The sequence below is a fragment of the Scardinius erythrophthalmus genome (assembly GCF_964197995.2).
Source record: "Scardinius erythrophthalmus genome assembly, chromosome: 19".
Taxonomy (NCBI): Eukaryota; Metazoa; Chordata; class Actinopteri; order Cypriniformes; family Leuciscidae; genus Scardinius; species Scardinius erythrophthalmus.
This window is the reverse complement of record NC_138239.1, coordinates 16690896-16712703: the sequence shown is the minus strand read 5'-3', so window position 1 is coordinate 16712703 and position 21808 is coordinate 16690896. Positions and strand designations below refer to the sequence as shown.

At 37.7% G+C, this 21808-nt stretch overlaps 1 protein-coding gene across 1 annotated transcript in view; it reads left to right on the top strand.

Annotated features, from left to right (window-relative positions):
* The window catches only part of dlgap2a (discs, large homolog-associated protein 2a), a gene marked incomplete at its 5' end in the record, with an annotated part of 54132 nt that overhangs the window by 19557 nt on the left and 12767 nt on the right, over positions 1-21808 (top strand). The window contains 7 exon segments of the mRNA XM_081348000.1: positions 2403-2471; positions 4383-4396; positions 4399-4538; positions 5341-5560; positions 13632-13691; positions 15680-15844; positions 17172-17410. Of these exon segments, the coding sequence (XP_081204126.1) occupies positions 2403-2471; positions 4383-4396; positions 4399-4538; positions 5341-5560; positions 13632-13691; positions 15680-15844; positions 17172-17410 (907 nt within the window).

The following is a 21808-nucleotide window of genomic DNA, read 5'->3' as shown; positions in this document are numbered from 1 at the left end:
AATGGAATCCTTTGTTGCCAGCTAGCATGTCCTGAGTAAAAGTAATATATAAAAAAAAAAAAAACACCTAATTACTTCTTGTGGCCTGCGTATTCACAACGAGTACAAATAGCGATGCAGGTTAACACTAGGCGATTTCCTAGGCAGATATTGACTTGGGACTATATTAGGGGGAAGCACAGGTGAAGCACTGCTGCTTGGGCGCAGAGATATCACTCCCAAGTAGCAGTGCTTCGCCTGTGCTTCCCCCTAATATAGTCCTTAATATATAAGTCAATATCTGCCTAGGAAATCGCCTAGTGTTAATCTGCATCGCTATTTGTACTCGTTGTGAATACGCAGGCCACAAGAAGTAATTAGGTGCGTTTTTTTTTTTTTTTATATTACTTTTACTCAGGACATGCTAGCTGGCAACAAAGGATTCCATTCATTATGCTATGCTAAGCTAGCGCCGACCCTGTCAAACTTAAACAATGCATGCACTGAGACAAAAATGCATTTGCCCACCTATCTAAATGTAGGAAAGAAGGTGAATAAACCCTATTTCAAAAAAACGGTGGAGTGTTCCTTTAACAAGATATAGACAATATTTTTTATCACTTCTCATTTGTTACATAAATCTTTTTAAAACATTTTTAAAAACATCAGTTTTGACAACAATGGTTGACATTAGATCAAATTAGCGCACAATCAACTTTGCATTGCTGTTAGCGATCGTGTCAAGAATCAGCCAAATTTAAGACAAAATCAAAAGCGGTTAGTACTGAGAAGTACTAAATGTACAAAAAGTACAAAAGAAAAGTACTGAGCAGAATTTAAAAGAGGTTTGGGGTTTAAAAGAGAATACCCCGTTGCGCCTTTAGCCCTGTTGTACCCTATATATATTTACCCAATATTGTCTCTGTTATGTTATTAATTATAGTAAACACATAAATAAAAGTCGGCACACCACGGCTCCAAAAATATACAGAGTCTGTCAATATATTTCTATATTTTTGGAGCCTTGATTTGCCTTTTTTTTTAATGTTTTTAATTATAAAAGTTGTATTTAGAATTTGTTTTTGTTTTTCCATTTTAAAAGGTATAAAATGTTGCAATATCTTTAGCCAATCCTTTTAGAACAACTTTGCAGTCTTACAAACAGTAAAATGCTGGAGGTTGGCTCACTATGTTTTGGAACAGATCGAATGCTGCATTTTCCACTAAGGAAAGGACAGCAGAACATTCTGATGGAACAGTGCAGATTTGGCAGGGCAAGGGATCTCATGATGCAGTGACAACATATCAAAGCATGCTAAGCTTTTAGAGTGCATGCAAGCTGATCACTTAAAACAGCATAATTTATCTCTGCGTGGCCGAGACCCGCTGTTGGAAATCCCCAGAGAATATAGGAAGACTGTAAGAGGGTGCTGACGACACACAGCTAGCAGAAGCTCAGCAAAATGAAGAGATACACTGAGCTCATCACCAATCAGTGTTAAGATCATCAGTTCAATACAGGACCATGAAATGAGTGCAACCCACTCATAACTGCTTTAGAGTCCTTTGCAATCTCCCAGTATATTTTTAATATGCTTAGATTTTTAACAACCTGCTGGGAACATTGAGAAAAGTTCATTGTGTTTTTCTTTTCTTTTTAAAAAAGATTCAAAATAACTTAATACGTGATACAGCTCTAATGAAACTCCCTGCAGAGATGAGCTTACACATGCTGAACATCTGCCCTCTGCAGTTTAACTGTGGAGGTTCAGAGTGTGTTGTAGTTACAGCATGAGGCAGAGCCTTAGAAATGTCCCCCGCAGCAGCAGAGAAGGACTCACACCGTGCAAACCGAGGGAGACACATTGATTGTATTGATTTTTAGAGCTCAGAGCTCAAGCATCACCAACAGCAGCATCAAATCCGTCCCTGCGTCCTGAAGAGTCTCTTCACGCTCTGTAACTTCATCAGCAAACACTCCAACCATCTTGTCTTACAAAGATCTCAGATTCGAATGAGCCTTGCTTTTGTCTGTTGGCTCTCCAGCAACTAAACAATAGCTGAATGGTAATCATCTGAGCTTTGCTTGTGTGGTCGGTTTCTTACTTGCCCAGCAGAATCTCACAGCAGAAATGTCACCACGATCTACACTGAGGGTTCAGGAATGTGTTTGTGTGCACATTTCTGCAGATCTCAGGAGATTGGAGTTGAGAGAGAGTGGGAGAAAGTGTGATTATATTCCTAGAGGGGAATAGCTGCAGTGTGAATTGTGCGGGAAAGATTATTTAACTAATCCCAAACTCCGACAGACACAACCAGAGTTTGTAACTGTTACTTTCACCATTTAGATTTTCTAATCAACTTGTTGGTGTGTCATTCAATCCTTCTTTCAACCCTTAAAAGTATTTCACCTCTGTTCACAGCTCGTACCGTTTGGACAAGTCAAGCCGGGACATGGTCAAATACCTCACCAATATCACAGCAGATTTAAGGTGAATATGAGCAGACACACACTTAGCTGCTCAAAACTTGCAAAGTTAGTGTAGACTTTGATGCATGCTTAGACAATAAAAGTCATTAAATACAAGTTATTCAGTAAAGACAACTCAAAACTAATTTTATAACTCTTTATAAAATCTCTTTAAAGGTATTTTGAGTAACTTTTGTGAAATAGCATTACTCTTTTTTTCCTTTCCTCTGTCTTTCTCTTTTGGGGAGTCATGTGATGTTGTCTTTTTTCTTGGTAGTATTGAGTATTGCACAGGTACAGTGGCTCATTACAGTTTTTCTCAGTCGCTTTGGTGCATTTCTCATAACACTATTTACATTTGCACAACAGTTAATGCAGTTCTCAAAACAATTAGTGCAAACTGCAAAACCTAGTTGATAACCTGCAAAAGCGTGTCACTTGCTCAAAATGGATAGCCCATTCCTCAAAAGCAAGTATTTATGTCAATGAAAGTGTCACTGTCATCAAAATAAAAAGTCCTGACACCATCGTTTATGAACAAGATAGTCAAATGGCTTAGTCATGTTTTCATTACGACAGTTTACTCTGTAAACGTTTTCCAATGATAAAAGTCAGATCTTGGTGACACTACCTGAAAATGCTCAATACAGCACTAAATACTATTTGCACAGCCATTTGAAAAGATACAGTAAAGTTAAACATTACTGTATTTATGAGGTAACTGAGTACAAGACACTGAATATGTATGTTTCACATTTTTACTGCATATGCTCTTTGCAATTCTAATTTGTTCACAGCATTGTGCAAAAGAAAAAATACACCATTATTTACAACAAACATAAACTCCCTTTGGGTAGAGCTGTGCACAACTGTACGCAATATTGCAGTAGGCCTATATACTGTATTGGAACTGAACATACAACATACATAGGACTGTAATCATTCATGCACATCCAGACGTTCCTCTCTGTCTGGTCACATAATTTACAGTAATCTACATCACAGCGAATATCATCTCTTGCTCAATTGCAAATTGTTCAATTTAGGAGACTTTTGCAGGATTTTTTTTTTTTTTTTTTTTTAAATTACAGATTTTGACAACTAGTTCAAAATTTTTGTATGTAATGACTCAAGCAATGAAATGAGGACTATTAGTTTTATATGGAATGACTATTCAGCATTCACAAGTATAGTTAATTTTGACTGACATGACATAAGCAAATGATAATGTTATAAAACAGCAGAGAGTTGTATGAAAGCAATTGATGCATGTCCAAAAGCATTTGCAATTTGTTGGAAGGAATGAGAAACTGCTACTATGATGTGCACAAATGACTAAATGTTGTGGAGGTTGAACTAACTGTTGTGCAAATGTAAATAGTGATGTGAGAAATGCACCAAAGCGACTGAGAAAAACTGTAAGTAGCCTCTAATTTGCATTGTGCTTAATTTTCCTGCATTGATTGGATGCTTCAGCACAGCCAATCGAAATGCCATTTTTAGTTTGCATTGAATCAGAACGAGAGGATGGCTGTAAATGAAATAGATAAATAATGTAAAAGTTGTTACATGATCCTTTATGTAGTAATCCTTAGTTGTTATTAGATGATAAGATAGATAGATAGATAGATAGATAGATAGATAGATAGATAGATAGATAGATAGATAGATAGATAGATAGATAGATAGATAGATAGATAGATAGATAGATAGATAGATAGATAGATTATTAGATGATAAGATAGATAGATAGATAGATAGATAGATAGATAGATAGATAGATAGATAGATAGATAGATAGATAGATAGATAGATAGATAGATAGATAGATAGATAGATAGATAGATAGATAGATAGAGTATATAATTCACTTTCTTTTTTATTACCTTCTCTTCCTTTCATTGTCATCTTCACTGCATGTCTCACTGCATAGTCAAAGCTACCATCTTCCTCTAGGGAAATCCATCCCAGCATCACACTGGAACCATCTCCCAACTACAACTCGCCGAAGTTCCGCTCCAGGAACCAGAGCTACATGAGAGCGGTCAGCACCCTGAGCCAGGCCAGTTGCGTCAGCCAAGTCAGCCAGGTGAGAGTCACATCTGCTCGGCTTCACATAGCTTAAAGTAATCTAGGGTTTTTCACACTCGTCAACAGTGCAGAAAAATACAACACTTACGGAGGATTTAGGCCCCATTTTCCCATTTATATACAATATAGTGTTATCGTGTTTGTCTGTTTCTAAATAGCCAGATTTATCAGCCTCTAACATCTTAATCTCTCTGAAAGTAAAGTAATGTGGGTTGTATTGATTTGTCTTGAGGTCTTACAACATGATTTTTATTTCTTTGGACCCTCATTTTGCACACACGCTCGCTCGCTCTGGATTTCTAAGCACCATCAGTGGCTTGCTGTGGTCATTAGAGGATAATTCCCTTTCAATGGAACTTGATGGCAATCTTGGATTTTAGAGATTGCTAAATGGGAATCTGATGGCTAGTAAGAATCCTATCAGGCAAGTTCAGCTTGACTAGATATATCGCTTTATCACAAAGATGCTCATCTCAGATTTTTCAAGTCGATCTAACCAGTTATTGCTCAGGAATGGGAAGGATTTAAAGAAAGCATTTCATTTCCTCCGTCTTCTGCAGGAAGACTTAATGTTTGATCTGCAGAGATTCTGCCGTGACAATATCACAATTTTTATCTCACGTACTGTACAGTCCTGTTTAGATAAGATTAGACTGAACACTGGGACTGAGGGATAAATATAGGCCTAACAGCAAATAAAGCCATGGAAATGGAAGAAAGCAGCCAGATGAAAAAAGTAAGGGTGGATGGTTAGAAGAAACATGCTGAGATGTATTGACTCGGTTTTTCTGTTTCTGCAGGTGAGCGAGACCGAGGTTAATGGACAGTTTGAGTCGGTGTGTGAATCCGTGTTCAGCGAGGTGGAGTCTCAGGCAATGGATGCTTTGGACTTGCCGGGCTGTTTCAGGACACGCAGCCACAGTTACCTGCGAGCCATCCAGGCTGGATTCTCACAGGACGATGACTGCGTCCCCTCCATGACATCATCAACTGTAACCTCCACCATCAGGTCCACCACAGGTAAGTGGGCTTTCCTTGTGGATAACCATGCACACCTTTGTCTGGTCTCGGCTTGTGTTTGTCTCAAAGCAGGAGTTGTGGCAGTAGCAGTATTCCAGATAACTTACTTACTGTATTCAGTGACTTAGGTTTGCCTTTAACAATACCAAAATAGTTCAAAAGCTGTGAATGCTATATATATATATATATATATATATATATATATATATATATATATATATATATATTACAATTGACGGTTCTTTTGCTATTTACAATTTGACTCACATGTCCTATTAAAGTTAATGGCCAACTGATAAGTAACTTGATTTTACATAGTCTGATTCTGATCTTAAAAGCTTTAAGGCATACCTAAATCAGTTTTTATGAATACAGTTTCTGGTAATACAATTGTAACCTTCAAAACGATGAATGAGCAATTTAATTAAGAAAATGTCAGTTTGAAAACAAAAGCGTTTAGCTCAGTGATTACATAATTTCATGAATTTCATGAATATAAAATTTGCATGACTTAATTATTAAGAGCGTAAATGTTGAACCCTATGAAAGCATTGAAGAGTATGGTGTTTCCCAGTTAGATTCAGATCAGTGGGAAAGCTGTTCAAATGGTTATTTCTGAATGAATGCATCGTTTTACATACATGTAGCATGGCATGCATGCATGTGAACTGCTTGCTGCAGAGTGATTGTTTTGTGTAAGGCTTCAAAACCCAGAGGTAAGTGCTGGTGTGCCTCAGAGCATAAGAATATGAACCCTATTGAATTCAATCCCCAAATATTGTGGCAAAAAAATAAAATGGTGAAAAGTGAAACATCCAATTTTTTTTTTTTGTAATATTGTGTCCAAATTAAGATATGACCTTTTTTATTCTTCCACTGTGTGTTTTGTCTCTCAAGATTTTCAATTTGGATCTCTACCTTGTCCTATTTTCTGCCTCAGTTGACTCTTGGCTAACAGACAGGGAGGGGGTGAAAAACAATGATGGAGACACAAGGTGGTGTGTATTGCGATCCCAAAATGTTTCTCAGTCGGATGATTGTCACTCTGTGGGCTTTCTGTTTCTCACTCTCGCACATCTCCTAGTCTCTACCTTTCTCTCTCTCTTTCCCTCTCACTTTCTCTTCCGGCTGTGGAAGCTGGTTTTAAACGTATCAGTTTTGAGTTCTCTCTCCCACAGGGTCCGCAACTGAAGCCGTGCTTGAGCGTTTGAGTTTTCAGGCGGTTTAAGGGTCAGTGGTGAAACAAGCCTCCTAAATAAATATAATTAAGTGTTATTGTGAATTAAGGCCAAAATTTTTTGACAGAAAATATGTAGTAAATATGCTCTAGCCTTTTTTTGCACTGCCTTCTCACTGAAATATGCTTGCAGTATAACGAGCAATATTGGCTTTCTCACAAAGGGAATCTCTTTAAAAACACCTGATTTTGAGCTTAATTTGACTAAATCCATTATAAGAAGTCTCATATATATTTTGCAACAGTGACTGGGCAAGGAATATTTCAAAGAATACAATCACTGATCACAAAAATTGCATGTGTTAAACTATTGATAAAGCAATGAGCTAATTTTTTGTTTGAATTTGGCTGTTTGTGTGTCGAGGTACCGGTTGAAGACAATGATTCCCCCAGTAAAGACCTGGTCAGTGGACCGCTCATGTTCAATAGGGTTCATACCTGCTTTGTTGAGACACACACACACAACAAAAAAAAGAAACGGAAAGCTTTTGCTCGCAATTGCCTCCTTTCAAGGCACAAAGCACAGACCTGCTCTGTCAGAGGGACCTGGTAATGCTCTATGAGATGCCGTTGTTATTATCCCCTGCAGGTGTCCTCAGGCTTCAGTTCTCTGTTTTGTGCTTTGAGAGATGAATATGCAAATAACGTATGGAGTGAGAAGGCAGAGTAATAACAGAGCTGTGAGTCAAAATGGGATCTGTTTGCTAGCGTGATCACAATAACTCACAATAACTAGCTCCCGTCACCTAAAAACAGGGAGTTGAGATTGCGTTTGTTGCATACTGAGCAAACCTCAAAACAAATTGTACAATTTTACAAAGCCCTTCCATTTAAAGTGTGTACATACTTCTCTTTTTCTTATAAATAATTAATTCCCATATCCCTGCAATGGACTGTTAACAATTTTATCTGACCTGTGTGATAACATCATTCACACAAAAAAGATTTAACCCTGATCTGGCCTGAAACTGATTTTGGCTCACACATGTTTGGTTGTTTGGCTCTAAATGGAGCCTGCAAACAGCACAAATCCCCAGCTGGCCTCACCACTGGGCACATTATATACACTGGCATTTTTATATTTTTCTTCCAGAGGGAAATGATGTGCTGGAGGGCACTGGTTTGCTTAATGAGGACAATTTACTCAGCGAGGGGCCAGACTTAACCTCCATGGCCTGTGGGGATACAGGCTTCCGTGGGAGAGGAGATGAATCCAGCACCCTTTATGGTAATAGCTCACCCACCACGTCTCCCTCGTTACCCCCGCTGAAAAAGAGTGCACCCATCAGGCCGCGCCCTGTTCAGTCAAGTGTCCAGGAAACGGCAGATCTAGCCCTGGCCATCAGCCAGCAGTGGAGGGATGATGTGTCAGCCATGCGTAAGGAGTTAGCCGATCTCAGAAAGGATCTGTGCACAGAGCTCAGAGCCTTTAACATGAACTTTTCCACCTTTACGCAACATTACAGCACCTGGTCACCGAGCTGGGTAAGAGAAACCCAGACAGCTGCTCCTCAAGTGTCTGTCAGCACCCAGGCAGGAAGCAAGACACTGGTGCGACAGAACACGGCAGATGCAGCGGTTAACTGCCCCTCACCAGTTGATCCCAATGTTTTTTCCATGTCTCCCTCAGAACCTGCAGATAAAAATGTCCTGCACGTCTCGGCCTCTTCACCATTTTTTCAAACTGACCCCAACTCTGAATTAGCAGAGATTGATGACCCTACTTTTGCTAATCTTACCCCTCCAGATCCTATTGATGTGGCGTCACTTTGTTGGCCTGATCTAGATTCGGACTCAATGACTCCTCCAGATCCCCCAGAACCAGTGCCAGAGGTAGAACCGTATTGCTTTACGAAGTCATCAACTCCTGAGCATGTGGAATCCATTGTTTTAGACTTCACAAATGTAGAACTAGTGAACCTGGCCAGTTTGCAGTGGCCTAAACTGGATCCGGATGATACTGGCTCTCCACCCCAAGAATCTCTTGATCGGCCCTCTCAAGAATCTCCGGAACAACCTGGTCCATATACAATGGACCTTGGTAGCACGTCTACACAGGAACAGTCAGTTCTAGAATCCATGCAACCATTATTGTTGAGTCATACAGACGAAGAACCTATGGACTTCACATCACTAGAATTGGACTCTGTTGTCCTGAGTCCAATGACCCCAGATTCTATGAATCTTCATGACTTAAAATGGCCAAGTTTAGAATCTCTTGAGCTCAATGTTTCTGGCTCTCAAAGCCCAGGTCCTGTAGATCTGGCTCTGCCAAATCCTCCAACCCCAGAAACTGTCTATGAATATTCCTGTGAGTCTGCAGAACAAGAACCACCCTTTCCAGAACTACTGGACACCATTTATCTCCAACCTGCCACTCCAGAGCCTGAATCCCGAACAGAGTCTGACATATCAAACCCAACAAGTCCTGAACCTCATTTTCCTACTTGTCAAAAGCCAGCTGCACATGAACTAGACACTCAGGCTCTTGTGTTGTGGTCCAAAAAGGAAACATTCATGGTTTTTGCTGAAGAAGGTAGTGCCATTAACATCCCAGAGTCCTACTCTGAAGAAGAAGAAGGCCAGAATGTTGATTCTCCTTACCCGATGATAAATTTCCCAATACATCCAGACACTGTGGAATCAGCTCACCTGGAGTCTGAGACTCTCTACTCTGCCGTTCTGTGCTCAGTTGAGTCAGATACGTTTGATCCCGAAGTCACTAGCATGGATGAACCAACGTCACATGAGCTGAATCCACCTGGACTTGCTACCATAGACCCAGCGACTGTGCACCCCTTCAATTTATCCCTGTTGGAGCTCCAGTCAGCTTTAGACGTATCTAAGAGCGAAACAAGTGATAATGGGTCACCAAAGGGAACAGCAGCCATAAGCAGCCCTTCTCATTCACTATCCGGTAGGGATTTCCTATGGATTCGATGGCAGCGGAAAGCACGTGGCCGGCAGCCAATGTCACGGAGTGCCAGTATGGAAATTTACCACAAGAAATACTCAAACAATTCAGTGATGTCTTATATGTCACTGTCACTCTGAGCTCACCAAAAAGTGCATGGAGCTACACGGGGTGTGCAATAGAAAATCATATATAATATTTATAGACAGAATGTAAGACTGTTAGGTTATGTAGCAAGATGTTTACAGGTCTGTCTCCCCCAATGTGTGTGTGATTATATAAGAGAGAATGCGAAGTAGAGTGTTAAAAGGGAAAAAGTAGAAGGGATAAGACATTGTTACAATTAAGGCATGGATGAAGTCATGAGAGGGGTTGTAGCTAAAATATGTCTGATGACAGCAGTGGGACTGCATTAGTGTACTTCAGATATTCAGCACCTATTTATACTGCAAAACTGGTGAGTCACCTTGAACTTCACTCCTCTCCAGGGACACTCTCTGGCTTTACAGAGACTGAAATGTATTTTAGTAAATACTGTGATTGTTTTTTGGCAGAGAATGAAGATTTCCAGTCAAGACTCTCTCTCCAATGAACTTTAGAAATACAGAGTAAACTGTAAAATAAATCTCTGTATGAACTGGTCCCGGTTAAACCAGAAATTTGTTCCTTGGTCATGCTCTGAGAGGATGGGGGGTAGGGAGAATACTTTTTCAGATGGAACAAAACAGAGTATAAAGTGGATGTCGACCAAAGACCTGAAACAACTGCATATCGCTTGTATACATCTTAAGGATTTTAATAATCTTTTTGTTCTCTGAATGTAATATAGTGGTTGTTTCTCTGGTGTGAATGATGGCATCCTTTATTCCATTTTACTCAATGTCTTCAGAGCCAAAGTCTCACTGTTAAAGTGGAGGACAGATTAGTACTGTGAAATTTTCAAAGATACAACGTCTATGTTACGAAACTCTGTGAAAGTGACTACTGTTTCTTTTCTTTTTTTTTCTTTGTTTTTGCTCAAATCTTATAGAGATCTGGTGGGAAATAGGACATGTTGAATGTGATATTTTTGGATTCTCTTTCTGGGCATATTCATAATATGTGGAAATATATCAGATATTAATATTAAATGGATATTTCTTAAGGTGAATTACATTTAAGGAATTTGGTTACTGATGTTTGACGCTCCGTTAATCTGCTGGGATGAAATGAACATGGGATGTGTAAAAATGGGATATAGATCTGCAGACCACAGAATTGCATATGGGTAAGGAATGAAGACCTGTGGTATAAACGCGCACTTTGAGGTAACTGGTATACTTGTACCGTTAGTTGTAACCTTTTAAACAAAATTAATTATCTTACAAATCGATGCTAATCTTGCAAATCCACACCTATTATTATAAATGAGACACAAAATACTGTGCGTCCTTATTATTTCCACATATAATATATTCCCAAGTGATTCCGTGTATTATATTAAATGTACAGCCTATTGTATCCAGTGATCTTTCCTGCAAATATGAATAACATGACACACGCAGCTCTCATTAACTGCCATGAGAGCTCCCCATCTTTAAAACAAGATGCCAGTTTATTTGTGCCGATATGGTGACTGAAGCTATTAATGTCAAATCAGCAGTCTGTTTGTATTATTAAGAATATTATGTACATGTATGCGAGGGAATATCAGGGTACTGAAGAAAATACAAAAGGCAATCTCTACCAATTAAGATTTTGTTTGTATCGACAAATGTAATGCAATGACCTTGTATCTGACAATCAGAGGAAATTTTGAAGCCGGATACAGTGATAAATTATTAGCATTCTAATTATTAGCAACAGTTTACATCTAATTAGTATGACAGAGTCATACTAAAACTGAAGTAGTTCTTGAAGCAGTTAATGTAGTTGAGATTGCAGTTTTACATTATTAGTAGTAGTGAAAAGTATTTTTTAATCAAGTGGTTGTAGCTAATGCATCTAATTATGTTTAAATTTATTTGCTTGTTTATTTATTTAAAGCCTGGACTTTCAGGGCTCTCTGCTTTTTGTTAGTCAGCCAGCCAACTGACAGACATTTACAGTGAGTTTTGAGAACAGTGCAAATATTGGGTGGTTTTAAAAGCTTATAAAGACTTTAAATGTGTTTCCCTACAAATTAAATTTGGCAACATATCTTTAATCTGTAAATATTCAATGTTAGAATGGAAATCTTGGCTAATTCCCAGTTCGCATACCACAACTATGTATACAGTATGGTCATAAAATGGTCTTAATACAGCATCAGAGAGTGGCGACCACGATTTTCTTGTGTAACGCAAGAGGTTGTGGGAAATATTAACCTACAAGCACAGGCAGATGCATATTTTGAACATTCACTAGAAATAGTATGCAATTTTGTGATTCAGTGGACACTAATCTTTATCTTATATACTATATCGTACAATTAGCATGCGTATTGGGATTTAGCCATTGCTAACAGGTCTTCCTTTATTCATACCGGAGCTCTCAGGCCTTATTTTAAGCATTGTCCACACATTGCCCTCTGCTGTGCTGGAGAGCTATATCTTAAGTAATAAAAGTGGGTTTTACATACAGTACATATCTAGAACAGACCCACAGGTGCTTAAAGTGCAGGACAAAACTGACTGTAGCAAAACAAATAAACACATTAAGATGCTCATTGGTCCCATCCCCACTATATTAAGTCATTGCAAGTCTTTTCAGTGGGTTGGAAATACCTGACAGAGCCTTATGGGTCATTTAAGTGTAGTAAAAGCAGTGTTTCTTTGAGGGGTTTCCTGGTACTGCACATTTCATTGGCTGCTTGTGCATTGTGTGCCTTGTCTGGCTCATGAATGTGGGCTTTTAACCACCCAGCCTCAATATTGTTGTGCCACTGTGATTTTTTTCTTTCTCTTTCTTAATGGCTTCAAAATTTCAGAATGAAACCACCTGGACTTTAAGGTTTCGAATATTAACCACAGAGATCTTGAAGCCTGAAAAACCATGTGAAAACGAGCCTCTTTATCTCTCTGTATCTTCACTTCTGTCAGCTGATTGTTGGTTTTTCTGAGATCAACTTAAATGTCTGCAATCATGATGATCTGTAACTAAGTGAATGTTATTAATTTCATTAAATAATAAAACATGAACTTTTACATCAGAACATCAACTGTTTTAGGCCGTTGCATAGTGGACTCTGAACCAGGGGTGTTTTTAAACACTTTGTTGTAAGCTACAGTACCTCTCTCTGCTCAGTTCTCACATGTACGCATCCTTTTGTTTGTAAGCCTTATTATACTACTTGATCTGATGTAATAATAATATTAATTTCCTATAATAAAGGCCCTACAGGTAGACAAGTTTATAGCTGATCAAATTACCACAAGCAGTAACACTTTAGATGTCATTGCAAATAATTCAATGTGACATTACACAAAAGAACAAGTGATCAGAAGGTTCTGGAAGCAGCACTGAACTCATGCAGTTTTCATGAGATTGCAGCATTCAGTTTCAACATTATGATTTCATTTCTAAACTTTTTAGCTTTCTGACTAAAACAGATGTTTAGTTTAGGTTGAAGTGACTTTTTTTTTGGGGTTTTGGTTTTGGGTCTGATGTACTGTATGTGGTCTCTTAAATACACAGTGGAAGATTTTTATTATTATTATTATTCAAAAGATGATCACTTTTCATCAGGTGTTTTGTTATTAATTTTTATTTTCTAACTGTAAACTACCTCTGTTTAAATCAAATCCCATGATGCAAAATTCAGTTTTAATGTATGTGTACTGAGCTCAAAATGTCATATGTATGTATGTATGTATGTATGTGTGTACTGTATGTTTGTGTCTGTATGTCTGTGTGTGAGTGTGGTCTGGCTTCAAAAGGTTTATGTGTATGTTTGCTTATAGGAATTCAGTTCCATCTCCCTTCTTCAGGCAGTGTCGACCGTCCTTCCCAACAGCCACCAGGTACAGACACCACTCATCTTTACATTATAGCTTTAACTCAGCATATTCATCCTTCAATAGGGTTCATGTTCAAGTTCCTGCATCAACATAATTAAATACTGTATATCATTGTGCCTATTCTGAATTTTAAAACAGCCTTTGTTAAGAGTTATAAGCCACAAACCAAACTAACCAGCTAAGAGGTGAATCACAGCATTACAAACGTAAATTTGAAGCAAAAATTAAATGAAAAAAAGTCTTTAATGAGGGAAAGACTTATAATCCCATGAATTATTGTGAATGATATAAACCTTGGATAAATATAAAAAAATTTGATTTAAAGATGTTGATTATGTAAAGAAACAATTAATGTTTATACTAATATTTTAGTAGTTTAGGAGCATAAAGATAGACTATGCCATTCACAGTGCCAAAATAACTAATTCTTGGGAGTGTTCCCACATACTTCCATGAAGAATTATTTTGGCAAGATTTGTTTGTCTCAGTTCTCTGATTGGTGGAAAATTTCTGGTGGATTTTCTTGCAGGATCGTGGGTTATATAGTTTTTCACCAGGAATCATTTAATAATCAATCAATTATTATTATTTTTTTTATTTCGGACTGATGGCTTTAAAACAAAAACAAAAAATCCACTGTCCAAAAAAATTATAATTATGGAATTTTTCCTTCCGGGACCCGACTGTTGCACTCTACAAACTATTGATAAGAATGTTCAGCATTCATATTCTAACTGACAGTGATGTCGCTGTGGTATTTGCATACAGAATTGTGATTGGTTTAATTTCTTCACATCTATTTGGATACTGAATTGTGATTGGTCAGGTCTCTCATGCCTAAATTTCACCATTTACAGCTGTCTAATGATTCTTGAGTGCATCGAACTTAAAACAAGATGAGTGTCACTAACTTTAACACTGTTCTTTTGCAACCTTGTAATCACTAGTTTAGTCAGTGTGAAGCACGGTGTCATCACTCTTAGCTCATTTGATAAAACAGGCAGCACAGAGAGAGTTATGAGTCCCTGTTGCGTTATTTGTTTGCCTGTAACATCTATTTTTGTACCAGTGCTGCTGAATCACTCCGCTCCCTCCTTCTCCTCCTTTCTCATTCATTCTCGGCCCTTCAAACTCTCTCGCTCTCTCTCTCTCTCTCTTGCTCTCTCTCTCTCTCTCTCTCTCTCTCTCTCTCTCTCTCTCTCTCTCTCTCTCTCGCTCTCGCTCCCTCGCTCTCTCTTCCACTACCACTTTGTTACGATCCATCTTTCTCTTTCAATCTCTCCTTATCTCTCTTTCATTCAAGCAGTCTTTCTGATTCAGTTGTTCACATGACCTTTCTGTGAGTTTTTAAAGCTGGCTGATCTGATGAGACGTGGTTTAGCAGGGTTTAATACATTTTGTTCAGGATTCTTTGATGAATACATTTTAAATGTCTTTTCTGTCAATTTCTTTAAAAAAAAAAAAGAAAGAAAGGAAAACAAAAACATACTGACCCCAAACTTTTGAATGGTTGCGCATATTTCATTTTCTCCTCGAAACACTTAACTCAATTAGAGGACACATCCAAATCAAAGATCCATTTATCTGCCTGGTCCAGCTGTGTGGATTAGAGCAGAAAAAGATTTGTGGATAACCTTTTGCTCATCAGAACGCATGGCAGGGTTCACATTCTGTTTACAAGAGTAATCAGAGTGCCATTTCTCACTGTTTTTCTCCCATTAATGAAGAGGGAGTTTTTTTTATAATTATTATATAACTAGCTATAATTAAGTCAGTAGGCTCATTTATGACACAATTTCTTCATTTTGAATGAGTTATCAGCGCTAAAGATTTTTGTACTACAATATGTTCAATATTCAGAATATTGCCGATTAATTTGGTGTTGGCCGTTTCTTAAAGTTTTATATTTGGTCTACCTCCGATCTTGAATATTTGGTACCATCATGTTGATATACAGGAGATATTTGACTTTAAACCTCTCCCTCTAACAGCGGTCACCTACACACCCAGTACACCCACCTATAAGAGGACCCCTCCACCCGTGCCCCCTCGTTCCACCTCGAAACCCCTCATCTCCATCACAGCGCAGAGCAGCACAGAGTCCACGCAGGATGCCTACCACGAGGGACAGCTGGCCAGAGGTGGACAGTGCTATTGTAGTATTATTTATTAGTTTTTTATTTTTTTTATTATCAGCTTTAATTTTAATTTTTAGTAATTTTGTTGTGTGATTTTATGTTTTTTCTATTCATTTAATAAAAATCTTACATAGCTTTTAATTTTTTTAAATTGTATTTTTAGTACTTCAACTTAAATTTATTTAATTTTGTTGCCAAGGCAGCATTTCTATTTTTATGGGTTTTTTTAAGTTTTTCATCTAATATTTTATTTTAGCTTTATTTCAGTTACCTGAATACAAATTTTAATAGTTTTAGTTTACAATAACAATTGAAACAATCTACATTGTTAAAAGCGCTATATAAATGAAGATGACTTGACTTGACAATAACAACTCTGTATTATAACAACTATATAATACATGCGTTTATCATACTTCTGACTATGCAAACAATGAGGGAAGTCCAGGTTTAATACCAACCTGGCATGAAACTCTAGATGGCGCAGGCTGATAGGTCCTTAACTAATTTGGTAGGGATCACATCGTTATCTACATAGCGCAGCTGATTGGTTGCTGTTGCATCAGCGGCCAATGAGCTGTGGCTCAACATTCAAATACGGGTAGTGTTTTCAAGTCTGCAGCGTGCTTTCAGAAACCCTCCACCTTCCCCAGCTCCACCTGTATAGATCTGCTGCGGTGGTTATTTCATGTATCTTACATGCTCACACAGCGGCATGTTTGTGAAAGTATTGGCAGTAGCAAGTCTCAGTACTTCCTCTGCAGCAGCAGCAGTGTGGCAGATCTATACCACCAAGACCAAATACATTAACATTACCATATCCATTACCATTACCATGCCAATCTCTCTGAGAGTTGCCATGATAGAAATACAAGTTAAGCTCAATCGACAGCATTAGTGGTGTAATGTTGATCGCCACACAAAACAATTCCACCCACCCCTTGCTTTAAAAAAAAAAAAAAAAAACATGGCTATAGTTGGTTATAGTGAGGCATTTGTAATATATAAAGCAAAAAGGCAAATTTTGGGAAACTGTGAAGCTTTATCATTTAATAAAATTACTTACATTAAAATTTGAGCTGTAATGTTCTTATCATTTTAGGTTTTTAGCCTTTATGTTGTCCAGGTAAGAAGTTGTAAAATTTTATGTAAAGGCTAGTAAGCGATTTCCTTCATACTAAAGTCACGTTGATACGCAATAAAGGTATAATTTTTTTTCACTAATATATTTCTTTCATTTTTAAGACATTTTCCTTTAATTCTGAACATTGCATCATTCACAACCCCACTGTCTCTTTATATGTCCTCAAAATAACACCATCTTCTCTTTATGCTTATCCCACAGGCCTCTGGGGTTCTGATGGGTTGAGTCTGAGTTTGGGTCGAGCACTTTATAACTCCACTGACAGTCTGGACAGCGCCAAGGCCGTCACTATTGCCATGGAAGCGGCTGCCATGGCGATGGCAGGAAAGAGACACCCCTCCACAGACAGCCACAGCTCAGTAATGACCTGTGATAAAGCTGTGCTGGTGTCCAGGGCGGAAGAGTACCTAAAAACACCAAGGTCTTCAATAGGAATACAGGTGAAGTGTGAAGATCCTGCATCAAAAAAAAGAAGACATTTTCAAAATATCTTCTTTTGTGTTCCACAGAAGAAAGTAAAACTGACACGACAAAGCGACTGTTTCAAATCCATTTGTCCTTCCTATGAGAAGTATTGCGAGTGCTTGGGGTACGTCATACATAGAACGAGGCATCAGTTTACTGTCGGGGATTTGTTGCGCTGCGTCGCATCCGGTGTAGACAGCATCACTGATTATAATGGGTTTGATAGTCTTTTGTCTCGTCGCATTGTGCCGCTCACGTCCGGAGTAGACACAGTGTAGATGTAGTAGAGTAGAGTAGACAAGTCATACAGGTTTGGAACTTTCATTTTTCATTGGAATTATCATTTTTCAGTGAATCATTTTTCATATATATATATACATTGTTTATATATTATATACATTATAAAAGCTTTATCTTTTCCCTGTTTAATATTCAGACAACCACAGGTAAGCCATTCATTATGAAGGACTAAAAATGACAGAACGAAAAATAAATAAATAAATAAATAAAAGTAGAAATAAATAAATAAATGCAGAAATAATAGTAAAATAAATACATTTTGGTAATATAAATGGCTATTTCTGTATTTTTACATGTATTTATTTATTTATTTATGCATTTCTATATGTATTTATTTATGTATTTATACATTTATTTATATATTTATGTATTTATATATTTATTTATATATTTATATATGTATGTATTTATTTATACATTTATTTATTCCTACATTTATTTATTTCTGTATTTCCACATTTCTACATTTATTTATTTCTGTATTTCCACATTTCTACATTTATTTATTTATGTATTTCCACATTTCTACATTTATTTATTTCTGTATTTCCACATATCTACATTTATTTTTCCCTGCGCATGTATGCTAATTGACCAATGGCTAACCACGCCCCCTCCACTCACTCAGTCAACATTCGGTAACAGCAGCTGTCACAGTAGGAGACATTTCACAGGAGGCAATTGATGATTTTTTGGAGACAGAAAGATTATATATCATCTCGATGTCACCAAAAGGGCCTTAAATATGCATTGGAGGGTTATATTAATAATTTTATTGTTGAGAAGGCCGATAAGCTTCAGCTCCAGAACAAAGATTTACAGTTCACAGTGTAAACGTTATAGTTTGGTGCTATTTCGCTTCAAACGCTCGCTTTATACGCGTGTCCTATTCGCTTTGGATTCAAAATGTTCAAGCGTCGAACTAGACGCGGATACGCGCGAATTTGACGCTCTATTCGCGTTTGGTGGGAGCGCAGAATAATGAACAGGCTGCGATGTCAAGATTGCATTGCTGGAATGTGTGTGTGTGTGTGTGTGTGTGTGTCAGAGAGAGGCACGGGCGCGATCGAACAGTGGAAACATAAAAACATACTCCGTCATTTTGTTCATACAGGACATCATTAAAACTGCAAAGTGTTTAGCCTACTTATATTTGTGTAAAACACAACATTGTGCTTTTGTCAAACTGTAAACTCTTGTCAAACTGTAACCTACAACTGTCACCCAACCAAAATCACACACACACGCTGTTTAAAAGCCAAAATGACAAGAAAAACCATAAAAACGAATGAAAACTGATAACTGCAATGCATTGCAGTGGACGAGGAAGCAGAGAATGTCCAAGTGTATTGGGTTAGCTATGCGTACTGTGATTGGCTCATCGCGTTTGGGGGCGTGGCTTAATAAATGAATGTAGAAATGTGGAAATACAGAAATAAATAAATGTAGAAATGTGGAAATACAGAAATAAATAAATGTAGAAATGTGGAAATACAGAAATAAATAAATGTAGAAATGTGGAAATACAGAAATAATTAAATGTAGGAATAAATAAATATATAAATAAATGCATATATAAATATATAAATAAATAAATATATAAATACATAAATATATAAATAAATGTATAAATACATAAATAAATACATATAGAAATGCATAAATAAATAAATAAATACATGTAAAAATACAGAAATAGCCATTTATATTACCAAAATGTATTTATTTTTACTATTATTTCTGCATTTATTTATTTATTTCTACTTTTATTTATTTATTTATTTATTTTTCGTTCTGTCATTTTTAGTCCTTCATAATTCATAGGTTAATTTCATTGAGAAGTCTATAGGTGGTCTTGAAACATTTCTCTCAGCCCGACAACAGCAATATTGGCTTAACCAATAGCATGAGTTTTGGGGGCGGGGCTCCCCATTTTGTTGACCAATGGGAAATGGAGGGTGTTTGGAAAACCTGTTTGCAGACAGTCATTGTTTTTTGTTTGTTTCTTTTTTGCAGTTCTTCGCAGTGATTTCAGCTTTAACTGGTCTGAATAGAAAGCTGCCTTTTCTTACCACTTCTCTGCTGTTTTGAGCTCCCGTCTGTCTGTTGTGAGCAAAATATTCTTGAATGTGCTGACTAATGATAAATGTAACCCACAAGCACTCATGCAAACTGAATCTTACCTAACCAAAGCAATGTAGGTTATTTTGAAGTCCAAACCCTGAAGTATATACAAACCCATACACCTCCAGTCTGTGTTGTCATGCTAAAAATAGCTTCCTGTGAGTCATCATACCGCAATCCATTAATTAACATTCAACTCAGGCTTCAGTGAATGGGCTCTCCCTCTCTCTTCTTCCCTTAATCTCCCTATTTCCCCATCTCTATCTCTTTCGTCCTCCCTCCCATTCTCTCTTGCTGTCTCTCGCCAGCAGTTATCTGACTTTGCCTTGTGAATATCTGTGTTGAGATCATGTCCTAATAATGTTAAATGGGTTTGCCTCCCTCAGCCTTTTGGTGCATCTGTTCTCCATTCATTGTCCACACTGCCCCCTAGAGGTTATGCGTAGAGGGAGCACAATTAACTGCCAATGGGGGTGAATTGAGTCCATAAATATTTATTACTGAGCATGAAACAGAATTTTGCATTATTATTTTTATAAAAAAAATGTTTGCCCGCCAGACTGCAATTATTTAGCTGTTTTCCTTGCATATACAGCACAAGTCTCTGTCACTCACTGCACAAGATGAGCCAGTCTCTGTTGTTCAATGGCCCTGTCCCAAATGGAACACTTAGCCCTCGCGATCTTCCTTCGAGTCCACACTTTCGAAGTCTGCGGGTTTCGTGGGCTCTGGAAAAGTGCGTATCGAAGGCGCATATTGGCAAAGGGGGCGCTCGAAAGCACCCTTCTGAAACCTAAAATGACAAACGCGAGATACCCTTCAGTCTTGTGGACTTAACATACATGAATACGTGGCGGCCATTGTAAATTCACAAGACCGCAAGTGCACATGAAGTGTGCTATTTGGGACAGGGCCATTGAAACAAAATCTGTTACAAAAACAGCTGTTTTTTTAATTCGAGGAATGTCCCACATAGTTCTGGAGAACAACAAAGTACATTTATAGTTTTTTTTTAGCAGTTTCTCACCACGAAAATAGTTAAATTACAAACCTAAAAGCTTATGTTGCCTTTGATTTGAGTTGATTTAATACGTCTGGATTTAATCATGCATCATGTTGCATTTTCTAATAAAGTGACCAGCCTGTGGTTTATTTACCAATTTTTTTCTCTCCAAAACCAATCTTTAATTAAACATGGCACTTGCCAAGCTTTAAACTTGAATCCTGGTTATGTTGGGAGTACACTGGTCAATATGCTCCTTTAAACTGCACGTCATATAAGTGAGAATGTGATGTGTGTAATTTGACATTCTAACTTAATGTACGGAGACAAATCTAAGTAAGCCATTCATCGGTTGATTTCTGTGAAGACTGTAAACACAGTGTCTCTAAGGCACTTTTGACTTGACATAGTAAAATTTGATCAACCAATGGTGTGATTTTGGGGTATGATACCTGTTTAGTTGAACGACACGTGATAGACTGGTGTAGAATTTAGAAATACCACACTAAACGTCAGTATTATGTGAATATTTTTCAGATTGTGCAGAGAGGAAAGTCTTGGTGTATCCTTTCTGGTATGCAGAGGGGTTGTAGTTTGTGAGCTGTGTTGGATTGTGTCATGAAAGTGGTCAGATCTACAGGAAAAGAAAAGCAAGCAGACGTCAGTTGTCATCTCCCTTTTTTATCCTGCCTGACTGAAACTCATTTCCCCGGCCAGTCTACTGATGATAATCCACTATTTCCTGATTCCTAGTTTGAAATCATTCCTTCCTAGCTGGAAATCATTCAATTTATTCAAAATTCACTTTGCGTTGACTCATTCCTATCGTTTAGTAAAGGAATATATCACCCAATAATGAAAACTGAGCCATTATTTACTCAGCCTCTTGTCACGACAAATCCATACTTTTACTTTTTGGTGGAGCATCAAAAGTAAATCGCTTTTT